The sequence below is a fragment of the Leptonychotes weddellii genome, chromosome 6, assembly GCF_054177405.1.
Source record: "Leptonychotes weddellii isolate Sample4059 chromosome 6, ASM5417740v2, whole genome shotgun sequence".
Lineage (NCBI taxonomy): Eukaryota > Metazoa > Chordata > Mammalia > Carnivora > Phocidae > Leptonychotes > Leptonychotes weddellii.
In genome coordinates, this window is record NC_138374.1 from 134,402,608 (window position 1) to 134,421,064 (window position 18,457).

The following is an 18,457-nucleotide window of genomic DNA, read 5'->3' on the forward strand; positions in this document are numbered from 1 at the left end:
GCCCCAGTCGAAGCCAGTCTTAACCCTTTGAGTCCTGACCCTGATAATTCCCAGACTTGGTGGAGGAATATGGGTCTAGATCCATGGAACCACTTTGCTATTGAGAAGGGGAGATGCTGATACAGCAGGAACGGTAATTGTGACCCCTTCACATATGTCCTGTACGGAGGACATATTCTGATTTCACTCAGTACAATTGCATCTTGAATCAAAGAAACTATAAACAATGGTGCTGAGATCATTTGAGTTCTGGTTTGCAGTTTTTGGTCCTCTTAAATAAAATATTCCTTCCCTCCCTCAGACCCGCAAAATTCTGTCTGCTTGTGAGAAGAACCCCACAGATGCCTACCAGCTCAATTACGACATGCACAACCCTTTTGACATCTGTGCTGCCTCCTATCGGCCCATCTACCGTGGAAAGCCTGTAGAGAAATGTCCGCTCAGTGGGGCCTGCTATTCCCCTGAGTTCAAGGGTCAAATCTGCAAGGTCACTACAGTAAGTACTATTCTCTAGAAACGCATCCAGGATATTGAGGGAAGAGGAAAGAGAAGGAAGCATGTTGGTCCTTTTTTCTCCTGTATTTGCCTGTAGCTCCTTGAGGCAGTGATACTGTAAACAGTCAATAAACAGATCAGTGACAGACATTAACAACATGAACAACGTACACTTCTGTCCTCCCTGAAGAGTGGAGGGAGTAAGCTCTCTGGGCTTTTCACCCTCACAAATCCCTAATTTTTTCCTCTGTTTCCTTTTCCACAGGTGACAGAGATTGGCAAAGACGTCATTGGTTTAAGGATCAGTCCTCTGCAGTTCCGCTAAGGCCCCCTCTGGTGTGTGCAGGTCAATCACCATAGTTCCTCCGGAGAATCAGTCTCTTTGTCCTTCTAGCTCCTTTTTCCTCAACTACCCTTCAAATTATTGACATTTAGCTTTCCTGCCCTAAGACGTCGTGTCACTTTCTCTTCTTCTGTGGCGAATCAGAACATCTACATTTGACTATTTCTCATCTCAAGGGTGACTACATTTGTGGTCGCAGTTGGCCTTGTCGTCCCAGCTTAGATCGTTCAAGGAACAAATGAAAACTCAGGATGCGCATGTGCTTACTGAATTCCTTTAATATTCATCCTTTCCCTCCCCACCCTCTTTGTATCTTCTTTTGGACAGAAGCAGGGTGTAATAAATAAGAGCCCATCTTTTACTCAGCCACAGCAAACTCTTAGCCATCCCCCATTTTCCTTGGACATTTAAACTCCCAGGCAGGTACCCTCTGTGTGTGCCCAGAAACTTAAAGTCTGAGAAGAAACTGGTTTTCCAGAAATGCACATCACCTTTTATTGATTTGTTCTTTATAGCCATTGTTCTTGTGTTTTGTTTCTCACCCTTAATAAAGTAAATTTCTATGAGTTTTGTGACCCCATTTGTTTCCCGGACACCCTCCTGTTCCTACTCCATGTAGCTGCCTCACCAAAGCAGATAGCTTTTTTTTAAATCTTGTAATTAAAATTACTTACTTAGAATTACTTTTGTAAGTAAGAAATGCCCATTGTCTTTAAAAAAAAAAAAGCATATACTGTTCATCTATTAAACTGTGAGAATGTAGAAAGCAAGTTTAGCTCCCCTGTTCCATTACTGACGACGGCAGCCTTACCCCCTTTTCCTAGTTACAGCCAGTACTTACTGAGTACCTACCATGTACCTGTCTCTGTTCTAGATATTTTACAGGTAATCCACATGTATAAAATTAATTAGTACGTTATATATGTTACAGTGATTCTATTGGCAACACAGTTTGCTTGTCATGTGCTAAGACTACATTGGATAGAGTGACATTCTTTGCCTGTGATTACAGTTTGTACTTTTTTTCATTTTAAACTCATGTTTTCAATAAACAATACATTCATATAGTTCAAAACTCAGTAAAGGTAAAAAGCTATTCTGTGACATCTTTCTTCCACTCTTTTCCTCAGCTACCCAGTTCCTGTCACCTTCCCTCAAATAAGTAGCCACTCTTGGCGTCCTTGTGTGCGTCAGCGGTTTGTGTGTACACAAGCAGATTCCCCTGCTACACATACATGAAGCATGCTGCTAAATGAGTTTGCACCTTGTTTTATCATGTATACCGCATTTAAGATATTTTTCTATATCGTATGTTAGCTTCCCTTTTTTTACTTCTCTGCATAGTGTACCATTGAATGATTTAGTTTATGTAAGTTGCCTTCTTTCCTGATGGGTATTTAGATTGTTCTCAATCTTTGTTATAAAAAATGCTGCAAGGAATAACTTGAACACACATTGTACAGTTTGGGGAAGTGTGTCTGTAGGACAAACTCCTCGAGATGGAATTCCTGCATCAGAGAGCACAGGCCTTGATATTTTTTTTAGCTTTAAGAGCTGCTCACTTAAACTTAATATCCACAGACAAAGCCTGCCTTCTCAAAAACTTGCATACTACTTTGATGATACTCTCTCAAGTTGTCAACATTCTTTCTGTAAACATAGGCAAGTTGGTGATAAATTTTGGCAAAAAAAATTATTTTTGTAAGTTTACTAACTTTGCATTTAAACATAAACTTTATTCTGAACTGGGGGATATAAAAAAAAAAAGGACAATCCGTGCTTCCTGAAGCTCATGTTATTAGGGAAACAAAATGGATATATATAAAATAATTGTGAATATCAGGCAAGAATTTGAAGTTGGTCAATAAACAGTGGAGAGCCATTAAGTCCTTAAGCAAGAGAGATATACAGAAAACGCTGTAGGGGCACCTGGGTGGCTCAGTCAGTTAAACGTCGACTCCATCTCAGCTCAGGTCTCGATCTCAGGATCATGAGTTCAAGTGCAGTGTTGGGCTCTAAGCGTGGAGCCCACTTTTAAAAAAATGCTGTAAAATATTTTGCAACAGTGTGAACTATACATTAGAAAGGCAAGAGGTGAATAAATGTGAAGATGAAGTTTCAGGAATATCACTAGTAAGAAAAAAGCAGAAGCAAGTTTAAGAAATGATGCAAAGGGAGAATCATGCTTGTTTTCAACTCCATGTTCTCTCAGTTACCTCCTTATTTTCCTTATTAACATGCTTGTTAACACATTAATATAAAGCCAATAGAAATACCTGTAATGTGCTTGATAGAACGATAGTCAGAATAGAGATAGGCATGTAGGTGGTTTGGAGTTGAATGAGGAAGCCTGGAATAGATTCTGTTACAGGTGTTGGGGAGAAAGGGGTTAATCAGAGGGGGTTTCCATTATAGAAGTTTAGAATTGAAGGAACTATAATGTTACATAGTTGCAGTCTGAGGCCTTGAGTGGTGAAGGGTTTTGAACAAAAGTAATTAGTTACAGAACTGGGACTGGGACTTCAGTCAGCTGACTTTCAGTTCAGAATGTTTTCTCCTGAGTCACACCACTTGTGCCTGGAACAATACAGTAGGTTTTGCACAGGTGATGATTTTAAGAATCTGAAGGAAAGAGTAAGGTACCTAAGCTGGTGCTTGACACAGAACTCGTGTGTGTTCAGGAAGCCGAGGATGAAAGCTGTGAAGTGACTTCATTTAGATGTGATTTCTCCCTTTAAGCTCCATCGCACTCTATCCTTCTTTTAGGAGCTTTACCTTGTACCATACTTACTGCGTGTCTGTCTGATCCTACCTCCAGCCTAATCCCCAGGCAGCAGGGGCTGGTCCTGACTTGGCCCTCTTCCTCTCTTGTGCCCAGCACAGGATCCTAAACAGTGGATGCCCTCTAAGTGCTAAAGTCGGCTTGCGTCTGAGGCAGTTCTGGCCCATGTGAAGAGGGAAGGGATGTGTAGAGTTGTCTCTATCCGTGCCTCCTCCCCCAGCTTCTCTGGATTGGAGGTTGGGTTCCGTCTGGAGAAAGGGAGGTCGTTCAGGGAAGGCAGGTCTATCACTACTACATGTGAATTGTCCCCTGGCTCGGTCCACGGCCCCAGACTGGATTTTCTGCCTGAATTGCTTCAGCTGACACTGGGTTCTAATTTCCTAGGCCTGTGTCCTTCAGTCCTGGCAGTCCTGATGGGGAACAGGAGGTGAGAGAGCCGCTAGACCCCACCGAGAAGTGTGCCTTGTCGGGGTCTGGGCGGGCAAAGAGCCGCCAGCGAGCGCCTACCCACCGCAGGCCCAGCCCAGGAGCTGAGAACCCAGCAGTGAAGGCAACACTCGGAAATCTTTGACGGCGTGGTGTTTAAATTCTAGGCGGCGGCGGCGGCGGGGAGACAGGAAACCAGGGAAGTAAAATATATCGCATGCCAGAGAGTGTTAAGTGTTGAGGAAAACGAGGAAACGGTTACTTCTCTGGATAATGCGAGGTGAAATAAAGGAAGCTAGGCTACTAAGTAACCTGGCAGAAGTTAACAGTAAGACAGTAAGTTCCACTCCGTTAGTTCACCGGTTCCTGGCCAGAAGGGAGAAAAGAGAGAGAGGGAAAAAAAAAAAAGGCAACCCCCCCAAAAACCCAAAACAAGACTAAAAAACTCCGTTTCCTGTCCCTTTAAAAATGGCGGCTCCGCACCGACCAGCACTGCTATTGGTTGCACGAGGGGAAGGGGCGGGGCGGAGCGGGGCGCAGGCGCCGCGGAGACCCGCCTCCTACGGCAAGCCGGAGAGAGCAAGATGGCCGCCGCTGAGGAGGACTGTGGTGCTGGGGCCGACGCTGACCGGGAATTGGAAGAGCTCCTGGAAAGTAAGAGCTGGTAAAGGGAGAGACCCGACGGGGGCGGTTGTAAGGGCTCATTCGACGGTAAACTGAACCTGAGATATTGGGGGCGGAGCGGGAGAGGCTTTCCAAAGGTTGGCCGGGGGCGGAGGATCTGCCTGCGACTCCGAAGAAAATCTCTGGGTCACCCTTTCCTTCCTCCGCGGCGGGAGCTAAGGAGCCCATCTGGGGCCCCTGAGCGTGTCAGACCGTTGATTTCCGGGCCGGAGGGGAAACGGTAACCCACCGGACGGCGATTCCCGATCCGACCCCGACCTCCCGTTGCTCTACGTGAGCAAGTTCTCGGACCTGACTTCCTTCCCGCCAGCAGCCGCATTCGGTCCTTGGTGGCCAGAGACCCCGACGCTCACGGACTGCTTGCTTTAAGTGTCGACAAGTCCGTGGCGCGGCAGTCTGTGCGCTGTCCTCTCCTCACTCGTCTTTCGCCAGGCCGTTCACCTTTTCCTCAGCAGGCCCTGTTCCAGTTCTTTCACCATGTCAGAGCTCAGGCCAGCTCCCTTCTGCGGTTCTGGGCGGAGACGGTTCACCCTCCTGAAAGAGGCTGAATGTTCTTTCTTCCTTAGCCCTGCCCTCCGCTCCTCCGTTGGTTGCTTGCCCGCAGTGGGCCATGCCCTCCCCCAGGCCTGGCAGGCAGAATGGTGGTGAGGACTCAGGTTTTTCAGGGCAGCGGTGAATATGTTTTGTCTCTTGCCCAGTCACAGAGATGTGGGCTGACGGAAAGATGAGCAGAAACGGTGAGGAATGCCAGGTGACTCTGTGTGGATTGGCACATCATTAGCTACAGAGACGAGGAGGCCAGAGGGAGCTCTAGGAGCTTTGCCACGGGAGGGCTGAATCTGAGGAGAAGAGAAGAGAGTTCAGTGCTCTCCAGGGAGTGCAGCGTGCTCTCCCTCAGTTTGTGCTAGTGCCAGGACCCATGGGAAGCTGGGTGGAACATCACGTGGCTTCTGCTTTCTTGCCAAAAATTATTCCCTTGAGGGCTCCAGAGTGAGTTCAGGGGTTTAAGGACATCTGTGTTCTCTGCTCCTGTTGGATATTTGTGTGGGATTTCTGGGGACCCATTAGATGTGGCAAGGAAGGCACTGTGTAGACGGAGATGTCTTTGCAGAACTTTTAACTCTCTCCTCCCAGCTCTGAGAGATGCCTCTTCCATCTTAAGGGACTTCTTCTCCTTTGATCACATAAATTGGGTGATGAGGAGAGAAGTGGGAAGCTTATTGAGGGGTGGGCCAGGAGAGGGAGACTCAAAAAAAAATTTAGAAAGGTTGGCACTTTGAAAGATTGTTCTCTTAATGCTTTGCCCAGAACTACCCTCCCCTGACCCCAGCCTTGCATCCTCATCCATCCCCCAACACACACACTATGTCTCTTGTCTCTGAAGGTGCTCTTGATGATTTCGATAAGGCCAAACCCTCCCCAGCACCCCCTCCTACCACCACGGCCCCTGATGCTTCGGGGCCCCAGAAGAGATCGCCAGGAGACACTGCCAAAGTATAAATTCCACCCTCTTAGGGGAGGGGGAGGGGATGGGCATGCGTCTCTGAGCAGAGGTGGGGCAAGCCCCTGCGGGTTGGAGTGGACTGGGGGGAGGAGGCCTTGGCCTTACACTGCTGAGTGCGCTTTCAGGCCTCAGTCCTGGTAAACAGGGACTTTTGATGATGGAGTGGTGGGATCTCGAGGAAGTTCTTTGAAAAAAGAGCAGGTTTAAATGGTTGGTTTGGGAATGCCACACCATACCCTTTCCGCAGTGGTCAGATGCCTTTCTTACTGTTCTTCTTAAGAGAGGAGTTAGAATGGCCAGTGGAGATGGGCAGGAGGGAAGCACTGCATTTCCCAGAGCCACTGCCTGTGGCTTTTGTCAGAGTTGCCAAGTAAGAGATGCATTTTGGTCACCTGTTCCCTGCAGGATGCCCTCTTTGCCTCCCAAGAGAAGTTTTTCCAGGAACTGTTCGACAGCGAGCTGGCTTCCCAAGCCACTGCGGAGTTCGAGAAGGCGATGAAGGAGTTGGCTGAGGAAGAGCCCCACCTGGTGGAGCAGTTCCAGAAGCTCTCAGAAGCTGCCGGGAGAGTGGGTGAGGAGGAGGCCCCGAGGGCTGGAACTATCTGAACAAACTTCTGTCATCTTTGTTGCCTGAGAACACTAGAACTCTTGGTAAAGCTGATAGCGCTCATTATATCACTGCCATGGGGCGGGGCCAGGAGATGGGAAGAGGATAGGAACATGGCTTAATGAAAGGGATGAGGCTGAAAAATCATTGAAAAGATTATTAAAAACTGACCTTTTAAAGGTCACAGTGTTGTGGGTGTCATCATGGAGAACAAACTGACACACAGTTCCTGTAGATTCGTGAAAATGGCTATGAAGATAACCACAGAGGATTCAGAGATTTGGAGTGCTAGTGATCCAGTAGTAAATGTTCCATATCCAAGCTGATAACCAGGTCAGTCTGGGTAAGCAGACAGATAAAACCTAAAGACCTTGGCTTTCTTGATCTTCCTTAGGCAGTGACGCAACCTCCCAACAAGAATTTACGTCTTGCCTGAAGGAGACACTAAGTGGACTCGCCAAAAATGCCACTGATCTTCAGGTGAGGGAAAGGGGTAGGGGCCATGAGGGACCTCTCAGGCACATCAGCAGCAGAGTCTCAAAAAACAGACTATTTGGTAGCATGTGAAGTCTGTTCCTGCCACACTATTTTGCTGCAGGCAAGTTTAAATAGTTTTTCCCACCTGAAAGGGTGATAAGCATTCCAAGAAGGCAATATACAGATCTTCCTCAACTTACGATGGGGTTACACCTTGATAAACCCATCATAAATTGGAACTATCGTAAGTTGAAAATGCATTTAATATACCTACCCTACTTACCATCACAGCTTAGCCTCGCCTACCTTAAACACATTTAGGACACTTACGTGAGCCTACAGTTGGGCAAATTCATCCACCACAAAGCCTATTTTCTAATAAGGTGTTGAGTATCTCATGTAATTTATTGAATGCTGTGCTGAAAGTGAAAAACAGTGGTTATAAGGGGATGGAATGGTTGTCAGTGCATCAGTTGTTGACCCTGGTGATCACGTGGCTGCCTGGGAGCCATGGCCACTGCCTAGCATTACAAGAGAGTATCATCTGCATATCACTAGCCTGGGAAAAGATCCAAATTCAAGATTTGAAGTACGGTTTCTACCGAATGTGCATCCCTTTCACACCATCGTAAAGTTGAAAAGTGGTCCTAAGTCAGGGACCATCTGTATTTGCTTACCTCCTTTCTGTCCTTTCTAGAACTCAGGCATGTCAGAGGAGGAACTGACCAAGGCCATGGAAGGGCTGGGCATGGATGAAGGGGATGGGGAAGGGAACATTCTCCCCATTATGCAGAGCATCATGCAGAACCTCCTGTCCAAGGATGTGCTGTACCCATCACTGAAGGAGATTACCGAAAAGGTTTGTGAACTTACATTTCTGCTTTTCCTCCTTGTTTTCTGTTGTGTCAACCCCTGTGGGCTACTTTGCTTAGAGCCTACAGAGCTAGAGAGTAACTCGAGTGCACAAGCCATCCAGTCTTTTCTCCTTTGTGTATTTGGAGCAGGAGGGCTGGGGAGGAGCTATGTCTCTGGGAATAAAGGTACCACACTGAAGATGTTGAAGGTAAAAGGGGAAGTCCTTCAGCTCTGGTTTCTGTAAACTGGTTTGGGGCTGCTGTCTGACCAGCCCTTTCTTTTGCTTGTTTTATGCTATGAACAGTTTAAGAGTAGTGTAAAAGATGGTTCCTGCTGTCAGAGAGCCTACAGAATACAGGAATAGAAGCGTTTCAGTGACACAGTCCAACATGTGGTCAAGTGTGAAGTGAGTAGTTAGACCAGGAGTCAGCAGGCCAAGGTCTGGGTGGACCAGAGCCAACTCTCAAACTAAGAATTGTTGAAGGTTGTAAAGTCAAAACAGAAGAAAGAAAGGCTGTGTGACAGATCACACGTGGCCCGTAAGGGCTAAAATATTACCATGTAGCCCTTCACAGAAGAAGTGCGCCATCCTCTGGTGACCATCCGTGTTAGCATAGCCAGGTGATGGGGTTGGAGTCAGTGCCACTTCCTACGCTGAACTCACTTCTTCAGTTTTTCTTTCCTCCGTGTCCTCCCCTTTCCCTTCATATTTTATTGTTTTTCATATTTAATTGCCTTTCCTATCCATTGTTCATTAATTCTTCCCCACCCATTCTGTCTTTTCTTAGTATCCAGAATGGTTGCAGAGTCACCGGGAGTCTCTTCCTCCAGAGCAGTTTGAAAAATATCAGGAACAACATAGTGTCATGGGCAAGATATGTGAGCAGTTTGAGGCAGAGAGCCCCACAGACAGTGAGGCCACTCAGAAGGCTCGTTTTGAGTTAGTGCTGGATCTTATGCAGCAGGTAAGGCCTCCTCTTGCTGTCTGCCCCCTGGTGCTGTCTCTTTGGGTGTTCGGTGGAGGAGGTATCTGGGAAGAATGCCACACTGCCAAACCCAGCGGAGGAGGAAGCACAAGAGAGGTCCCATAGCCTGGTCCCCAGAAGACAGGAGAGAGACCATGGCTCAGATTCTTCTTGGGCTGCTATATTGTTTTCTAGGATTTTCTCTCAAGTTCCTTTTATTTTCCAGCTACAGGATTTGGGCCATCCTCCAAAAGAACTGGCTGGGGAGATGGTGAGTATATCTTCTAGATTTGAATGTGAGTCCCAGGTTTCTGGAATTCTGTAATCTTTAATGATTGCACATGAAGCAATCACTGTGGCTACAGGGGAAGCACCTTCAAAAGCTCTCACTTGAGGTAAGAGCAGTAATCTTAGTCCCTCCATCTCTTCTCCAGCCTCCTGGCCTCAACTTTGACCTGGATGCCCTCAATCTGTCGGGCCCACCAGGTGCCAATGGCGAACAGTGTCTGATCATGTGAAACACAACACGTGTCTGTCCCTGAGTCCCAGCCATGGGGAGCATCTGGAGTCAGCAGAACCACTGGGAACTGAGGCAGGAGTGTCGTCTGCACGAGCAGTCTGCCCACTGCCCTCTGTCGTCCCAGCTGAGATTGTGCCATACCAGCTGAGGCTTTTACTCTTACCTTTCTAGAAACATGGCCTATTGTGCAGGCCGGTTCTGTGAGCCCTATCCACATGGTTTCTGCTACTAGCAAAGGCCCAGCTACCTTCCAGGTGAAGGAAGGCATCCCTTGTGGGGCATGCACTTTCTTCCCTGCCAAATAATGTTATATATGGCCACACTGATGTTCACTTTTGCATCCAGGGTCTTTGTGCCTTGTCTCTACTCCCTCTTGGACTGGGGAGCAGAGACAGAGTCCTGGGACTCTGTATTTCTCTAGTTCTTTTGGGCAGGGCCTTTGGGAATGAATGGGGAGAAACAGCCCGGGCTGGTTCTCTAGGTCTGTCACCATGTCCTCCTGCCTTTAGACAGACCGTTGTGAATTCTGTGAAGGAAAAGGAAGTGGGGCCTTTTGCATCTAATGACAGTAGGGTTGAAAGAGAAGCCCTGGGATTCTCCTCTCTCGAGGTGCTGAGCTTTCAACTCTCTGTTCCAGCCTGAGAACTAAAGTTGTTACCTTGGTTCTTTGTACAATGCTGTGTGATGTGGGTGAAACCAGCCCTTGACCTTCCTGCACCCCCTGCCCCTCTTCATCTCTCTTTTTAAATACCTGTTAATTCCAACCCTTCTCTGAACCCAAGCTGTGACAAAGAAGGGCCATCCTATTTCCCCTCATCTGGGCCATCCACCACTCTGATTGGCCCCTCTCCCTGGAAAACACATATAATTACAGTGTCAGGCCCAGGAAATGAATGACTGTTCTTCCCCAGATACGTTCTGGCTTATTTGAGACCTCCGATTTCTTTGAATCCTGTCCCTTGATTAAGCAGGTGTCTTGGGAATGGGAGTGGGGTGCAGCCTGGGTCCTTTTTCTTGACTAATAAATATTCTGATTGAGGAGTGTGGCCTGTTTTTCATTCAGGTCTTTCTCTGATCTTCCTCACCTTCTGTAAGATGCAGTGTGAGGAATGTTTGCATACTAGTTCTGCATAACATTGCAGTGTTGGATTCTACCACCACCCCCTTTCCCCAGCTCGGTCTGCACCTCACTTGGCAAAGGAGACTGGCCATCTTGCCTCATTCTCTCTGGGTGTTTCAATCTGGGAAACTCTTCAATTGGTACTGTACCCTAACATTTGACATTCTTATTATTGTTAGTAATGTTAACGTGTTTTTTTTTTTTTTAAGATTTTATTTATGTATTTGACAGAGAGAGAGAGCGAGAGAGGGAACACAAGCAGGGGGAGTGGGAGAGGGAGAAGCAGGCTTCCCGCCAAGCAGGGAGCCTGATGCGGGGCTCGATCCCAGGACCCTGGGATCATGACCTGAGCCGAAGGCAGCCGCTAACGACTGAGCCACCCAGGCGCCCCAACATTTTTTTTTTAATTACTGTTTTTTTTCGAGTTGACCTTGCACCTCTCTTTGGGAACCAATGCATCCATGGACCTTGGCTGCCATGTGTTGGTGGGTACTCTGGTCAGGCCAGCTGGCTGTCCCGTTTCTGCACTCAGAAGATGGGGCACAGAGCAAGGGTACATTCAGCATCTGAGTCACTTTGCGTTCCTGACATGCCACTTCCCTTGGGTTAAGCTTTTCACCCCTTAAAATGATCCTACATGTTCTGTGGTGTTGACAAGGAAGGAAGTGCTCTGAGGGCCTCAGGCTGTTTGGGAACATCCAGCTACTGTACCTTATCAGAGTATGGGCAGAGCCCCAGTCTGAATCCGAGACTCCTCTACTGTAGAGCTGCAGGAGGTGGGAACAGTGCAGGCGGACTTGTGATGATGGTCACAGGGCCTGAAGGGCCAAAATTCTCTCATCTAGCTCTGGCCAAAAGCTGGACGAGGATAGAGAGGAGAAGGGAAGAACAAAAAGGCCCTGCCCCTTGAACCAAGTGCCTACTATACTGGCGGCTTTCTTTTACAAATTCTCACTCCCGCTGGCCTAGTCAGGGCTTACTCCAGGAATCTAAACAGATGTCCTAGTCCAATTTAGTTTTGCTCCGAAGTCATTTGTTTTCATTTTGATTGAACATAAACAAATTGACCTCCAGTTACTCTCTGTTCCAGAAGCACTATTTGAGTGATTCTGTGACTTTTGGAAGGATAGAGCAGTCCTTCTCAAACTGTCTGTGGTAAAGGACCAGGCTTTTTGCTTTACAAATATCCAGTCCTTTGCACACTAAGAAGTGTTCCTGTTGCCCATGACAAGTGTGCAGTTCACACAGTATGCTGCCCGCTACACAAGCTTCACCACACCTGAACTGACCAGACCCCTTTCAGCAGGATAAGTCCATGGATCATGCACTTGGGTATCACAGCAATGTCAAAATGCTAAAAGGTGTCCAAACACTTTCAGTTTCTAACTCATCATGTTGTAGACTAGTAAAAAAAACTGTTCACGGACCAGTACAAGTCTTTGAACCACCTTGAGTAGCACTGCTGGGGCCCTCCCCGGGCTCCATAGCTCCATCGGCCACACTGTTATATTTCTATACCTGTTCTCTCTCACATGAGGATTGCGTCCAGTGAACTTTTTTCTTTAGCAAGATATGTCACTGTAAGGATATTTATAGTATTTTTCTAGCCTTTTCTCTTGCTTAAAAATAACTTTCACAGAATTTAGGTGTAAGCTGTACGTGGAGTTTTTATGCTGCTCTCAAAAGGAGGTGCCCCTTTGTTCCAAAATTCTGTGTGTCAGATAATAAATTTGTAGTTGTTTGGATGGTTTCATGAATTAAGACTCAAATTCATACAGAATTTGTGATAATGAGGACATTTTCCTGTAACTCTGGACCATCCTGGCAAGGGCACGAAGAGATGCTTACTATATGCTATAGAGATGGCTTTGGGGAACTTGGAAAAAACTGATGGCCCGCAGTAAATGAAGTTGAGATGATAGACCATATGAGAAATGATCAAAAGACTTAGAGGAAGTGGGCATGCAAGAATGAATGTTTATTACACTGGAAAACCCACCGGCTGACCATGTTCTCAGGAAGGCCTGGGGACAACTTTTTTTTATAAAGGAAAGGCACTAATGAATGGGTCACCGGTGTCTTTGAGAAGTTCAGAAGTGGCTGTCTCTGTGGGTGGAGGCTGATGGAAGGGGATGTTTAAGAACTGGTTTCCCCTGTAGCAGTGAGGATGATAGGATCCTGGCATAGCAGAGGCCAAGCAGCAACTTTGCACTTAACTCTCAGAAGCAGGGTGGGTGGACTTCCAGAAGGGTAGCATGTTCAAAGTGGAGATGGCTAATGGAATGTGGGTGGGCCTAGGGACCAGATAAATGGACAGCCAAGAAAGGTGTTGATTTATATTTAATTAAGAGAGATCAAGAATGATTGAACAGAAGAAAGAGGTCAGTAACTTCAACAAAAAGTCAAAATTCCTTGCCAATTTCCTAGGCCTGAGACAGTTCTCAGACTCAACCTATCAATTAAAAGATCCATTTACTTAGTTAACTGTATATTGGGGGAAGATGACCTAAATTTTTTAAGTTGGAAAACAGGGATACTGGGTTTGAATTGACTCTGATATCCAGGGACCTAAAGCACCACTACAGCGCTTCCCTCCCTACATCCCATCCACATTGCAATAAGGAAATGTGGGCTCAGAATGGAGTGCTTGCCCAAGTCTGTCTCACAGTGGGTCCAAAAATCCACTTTATGGTCATTTTTTCAGGTTTCCAAATGTATAATCTGAATGGACATATTTGGCAGTTGGCAGAAAGCCCCAATAGAAGCCCCTGAAACTGTACCTCCACTTCTGCCAAGATAGAACATAAAAAATAACATCGTATTTTGGGGAAAATGGCAGTGATTAGTTAAATGCTTAAAAAGGTAGAAGGATGCAGGGGTGTGGGTTTCCATCATTTCCTCCTTTAGTTTCACCTGTCTGGTTCTTGTAAAAACTGGACTGCTGTGGACTACAGTAAACTGAAGTAGGTTGTTGCGGTACTGTGTTGGGTGTTGTTTTCTCTACTAGAGAAAGTACCACAGCTTCTGTCATAGGTGTATGGTTATTAATATGTACTGTCTGATCTTTTACAGAAAGTTTGCTGACCCCATGATCTAGTGAATATGTTTTTCAATACCCATCAAAAAGGAGTATCAGAAGCAGTTTGCATTCACAAGTGATACACCAGTGTATATTCACAGTCTTGATCTAGAGCTCTGTTAATTCTCCCCCATTGTCACAGTGTAGTCCAAAGGGAGCTGGACATTCTACAGAATATCGTATTCATATGCTTTATTAAGCTTATGCTACTCAGGAAGTAGGAATATGCTAATCAGACCTGATGAACAAGCAGTGTCAAGTATTTTGGATTCCTTGGTGAGGGTGGAAGATAAATCCTGCAAAGCTACAGGGTCCTACCACATTGGTTAAGTTTTTAGGAGTCCAGTGATCTGGAGTATTCTGGGACATTCTCTGTAAAGTAAAGGATAAGTTACTGCATCTTGTATCCTTTACTGCAAGAAAGCACAGTGCCTTGGTAGCCCTCTTCCAGTTTTGGAGGCACTATATTCTGTACTTGGGAATGCAGGATAGGCCTTTGCAGCAGATCCAGGCTATGATACAAGCAGCGCTGCTGCATGAGTCATATGGCCTGGAAAATTCTATGGTACTAGAGGTATCTGTGGTAGGGAAAGATGATGTGTGGATTCTATGGCAATCCACAGTAGAGAGTTCCAGCATAGATCTCTGGTTCTGGAGTAACGTTATGCCATCTGCAGGAAAGAAAGTTTCATCATTTGAAAAGCATCTCCTAGCATACGATTAGGCCCTGATAGGGACTCAGTGCCTGACCACAAAATGTCAAGTGACTATGTGACCAGTTGCCCATATAGCCAGCTGGTTATTGTGGGACCTGCCAAGTCATAAGGTTGGGTGGATACAATAGCAATCCATCTTACAGTGGAAGTGGTACATTTGGGAAGAAGCCCAAACACACTTAGTGGGTACAAGTAAGTTAGAGCAAACAAGGGTCCCCAGACCTCTGTCTTACCTATCTATATCTGTTGCACTGATAGCCTTGTCGTAGCTCATGCCTGTGGCAATGTAAGAATTCCTGCAACCATTTGACAGAGGAGGAAAAAATACAGGCCTGGTTTGTGGATGAGTTGGTTTGATATGTTAGGGCAAGATGAATAATGGACTACTGCTTCTCAACAGCCCCATCTAGAGTAGCTCTGAAAGTCAATGATGAGGAGAAATTCTCAACCAGTAGGTCTTTAGGCAATGGAGCTGATCATCCACTTGGTCTGGAAGGAGAGAAGTGGCCTGAGGCAAGAGTATACATTAACTCACAGTCGGTGGGCTGGTTGGTCAGGGGCCCAGGAAGTGCAAGATAGGAAAATGCGGGAGGTCTGGTGAAGAGCATTTCAGTGGGTCTGTGAGAGTGGGACTTGTTAAAGTATTCACCAGAAAAGTGTTAACTAATAACCAAATGGACAGGACAATTTGGTCAGGAGCCTCACCTAGCCCCGTTCTTCACAGTGTGCTCATGAGGAGAATCACCTTGTTGGCAGAGATGGAGCTATTTATCCACCTGTTAGCACTGGACTCTTCTCTTACCCAGGGCTGACCTAGCTCTCTTAAATGTCTTAACTGTCAGCTACAAAGAGCAATGCTGATGCCCTAGTTCAGTACCACTGCTCAAGAACAACCCGCCACCTGGTGGCAACAGTTCCATGCTGGAAAAGTCACGCTGACAGCTTACTCTGATCACGTATTTTTTAACTTTGCTTATCCTACCTAAAGTGCCTTGGCTACTAGTACTACCATCCAAAGACTCAGAGACGTTTGATCTACTGGTATGGGATCCTACATAATAATGCCTTGGAACAAGGGACCCATTTAATGACAAAGCAGGTGCGGCAATGGGGGCATGACAGTAGGGTATACTGTTCCTACCAAATACCTTTCCATCCAGAAGCTTCTGACTTACTAGAGCATTGGGATGGCCTTTGGAAGGTACATTGGTGGTGCCAGCAAGAATGGGGTGCTGTCCTTTACAGTACAGTATAGACCTATACGACCATAATAGGGTGCTTTATCCTCAGTCCAAGGGCTCTGGGACCAAGGGGTGGAAATAGAAGTCACCCTGTTCAGCATCACTCCCAGTGATCTATTTGAGGAGTTTTATGTACCATCCCTGCAACTTTAAATTCTGTGGCTCTGGAGGTCCTGGTTTTGGCGGTGGGGTGGGGTGGAGTGGGAGATCCTTCTACCAGGCACAACATAAGAATCTCAAACTTAAATATATGCTGTCTTCTGGTCACTTTGAGCTCCTAATGCCTGCAGACTATCAAGCAAAGAAGTTACCACACTGCCTGGGAGGTAGGACTGCTGCTAACAGGGACACGGAGAGGAAAGTGTGTGATGCACATAGGATCCTTGAGATACCTCTTGGTCCTCCTGTACTCAGTTTAACTATAAATGAGGAAGTCAACAATTACATCCTGATAAGGGCGTGATCTCTAGGGGCTCAGAACCCTCAGGGATGAGGGTCTGGATTACTACTGGGTAAGCCATATAGACTAACAGAAGTGCTAGCCAATGGGGAGATGAATCCAGAATGGGTGCTAGGGACCCCTCTTGTAAGTGTCCCCAGAAATTGTGATTAACCAGAATGCTGGAGAAACTGCCTTGATAGAATGAACTTATATACAAAGCATGTGGATCTGAGCAGTGCTAGAAGTGGACTGTAGTAAGCATTACTGGTACCCTGTCTAGAACCTCTTTACTAGGAAGTGTAAAGTCTTGGCTGCTAATAGCTCACAGCTGCATCCTTTTGAGAATTGCCCTCTGTGCCGATGGAGCCACTGCTGGAAATTCCTGGAAGGTTATTCCCTCCCAGGGACAGCATCACAGACAATGGTATGATGCCAATTTCTGCAAAGAAGGCAGCTGGGATTCTGATAGAGATTGCATTATCAGTGATGACATGTAATCGGTAATTGTGTTATCAGCAAGTGATCCTTCCCCCTTTCCTCAAGGTGGGGCAAACGTGCCATGTATTTGCCAAGAGTTCCTGGTGGAGGGTAAACTTAGGAACCCATATCTTTACCTAACTTTTCCCCCTATCCTATCTTGCTTCCCTCACTCTGTTACAGGTTTTACTTAGGAGCACTCCCTCAACAAACCATTTGCACAGAATCCCTTTTTTGATCTCTGTTTCTAGGGAATCCAGCCTAAGACAGAACAGTGGTGTCAACTAAGAGATAAGAAATAGGAGAAGTTTGAGTTTGACAAAGGTAAAGCAAAGGTGAGTTCACTTTGGGAATGTTAAAGTACCAATGGCTGGAAGAGAAGGGAACATCCTCAACCTGATAAAGTGCCATCTATGAAAAACCTACAGCTAACAATATACTTAATGGTGAAAGTCTGGGTACTTTTCCCCGAAGATCAGGAACAACACAAGGATATCAGCTCTCACTACTTCTAGTCAACATTGTGTTGGAGGTTCTGGCCAGGAAAGTTAGGCAAGAAAAAGAAATAAAAGGCACTGAGATTGGAAAGGAAGAAATAAAGCCGTATTTGCAGATGGCATGATCTTTGTATAGGAAATTCTAAGGACATAAGATGAATTTACAAAAATCCATTGTATTTCTATACATTTGGAATGAATGATCCAAAAATGAAGTTAAGAAAACAATCCTGGGGGCGCCTGGGTGGCTCAGTCGTTAAGCGTCTGCCTTCAGCTCAGGTCATGATCCCAGGGTCCTGGGATCGAGCCCTGCATCGGGCTCCCTGCTCCGCGGGAAGCCTGCTTCTCCCTGTCCCACTCCCCCTGCTTGTGTTCCCTCTCTCGCTGTGTCTCTCTCTGTCAAATAAATAAAATCTTTAAAAAAAAAAAAGAAAACAATCCTGTTCACAATAACATAAAAAAAATACTTGGGGGAAAAAGAGTACTTAGGAGCAAATTTAACAAAAGAAGTGCAAAACTATACTGTGAAAACTACAAAACACTGTTGAAAGAAGGAAGATCTAAATAAATGGAAAAGCATCTCATGTTCATGGAGCAGAATACTTAACATCATTAAGATGGCAGTACTCCCAAATGATCTCAAGACTCAGTGCTGTCCCTATCAGAATCCCAGCCGACTTCTTTGTGGAAATTGACTAGGTAATTCTAAAAATCACATGAAATTGCGGTGGACTCATAATAAGAAAACAGTCCTGAAAAAGAAAGGAGGACTCAAACTTCCCGATTTCAAAACTTACTACAAAGCAATGGTAAACACAGTGTGCTGTTGGCACAAGGATAGACACATACCAGTGGAATAGAACGGAGAGTCCAGAAATAAACTCACACATCTGTGGTCAACTGATTTTTGACAAGGGTGCCAAAACCAGCGGGGAAAGAATAGTCTTTTCAACGGTGGTACTGGGACAACTGGATAGCCAAAAGAATGAGCTCAATCTTTACTTCACATTATATTAAAAAATCAAAATAGGTCAAAGACCTAAAAGTAGGCGCCTGGGTGGCTCAGTCGTTGGGCGTCTGCCTTCGGCTTAGGTCATGATCCCGGGGTCCTGGGATTTAGCCCCGCATCGAGCTCCCTGCTCGGCGGGAAGCCTGCTTCTCCCTCTCCCACTCTCCCTGCTTGTGTTCCTGCTCTCGCTATCTCTCTCCCTGTCAAATAAATAAATA

The 18,457-nt window shown here is 46.1% G+C and overlaps 2 protein-coding genes across 4 annotated transcripts in view; both read left to right on the forward strand.

Annotated features, from left to right (window-relative positions):
* Positions 1 to 1,404, forward strand: part of COPA (coat protein complex I subunit alpha) — a 44,227-nt gene extending 42,823 nt beyond the window's left edge. For both annotated transcript variants that reach the window (XM_081825322.1, XM_081825323.1), the window contains exons 32-33: positions 302 to 496; positions 761 to 1,404. In XM_081825322.1, the coding sequence (XP_081681448.1) occupies positions 302 to 496; positions 761 to 820 (255 nt within the window). In that variant the 3' untranslated portion in view covers positions 821 to 1,404. The remainder of the gene's footprint in view (positions 1 to 301; positions 497 to 760) is intronic.
* Positions 1,405 to 4,574: 3,170 nt separating this feature from the next.
* Positions 4,575 to 18,457, forward strand: PEX19 (peroxisomal biogenesis factor 19). 2 transcript variants are annotated; one of them, XM_081825338.1, is made up of 8 exons: positions 4,575 to 4,700; positions 6,115 to 6,224; positions 6,640 to 6,805; positions 7,236 to 7,321; positions 8,016 to 8,177; positions 8,962 to 9,138; positions 9,365 to 9,409; positions 16,985 to 18,457. In XM_081825338.1, the coding sequence occupies exons 1-8, from the start codon at positions 4,631 to 4,633 to the stop codon at positions 17,033 to 17,035; spliced, it is 867 nt and encodes a 288-aa protein (XP_081681464.1). In that variant the 5' UTR covers positions 4,575 to 4,630; the 3' UTR covers positions 17,036 to 18,457. The 2 variants fall into 2 exon arrangements, with proteins under 2 accessions (XP_081681464.1, XP_006743494.1); XM_006743431.3 differs by lacking the exon at positions 16,985 to 18,457 and adding an exon at positions 9,573 to 10,704.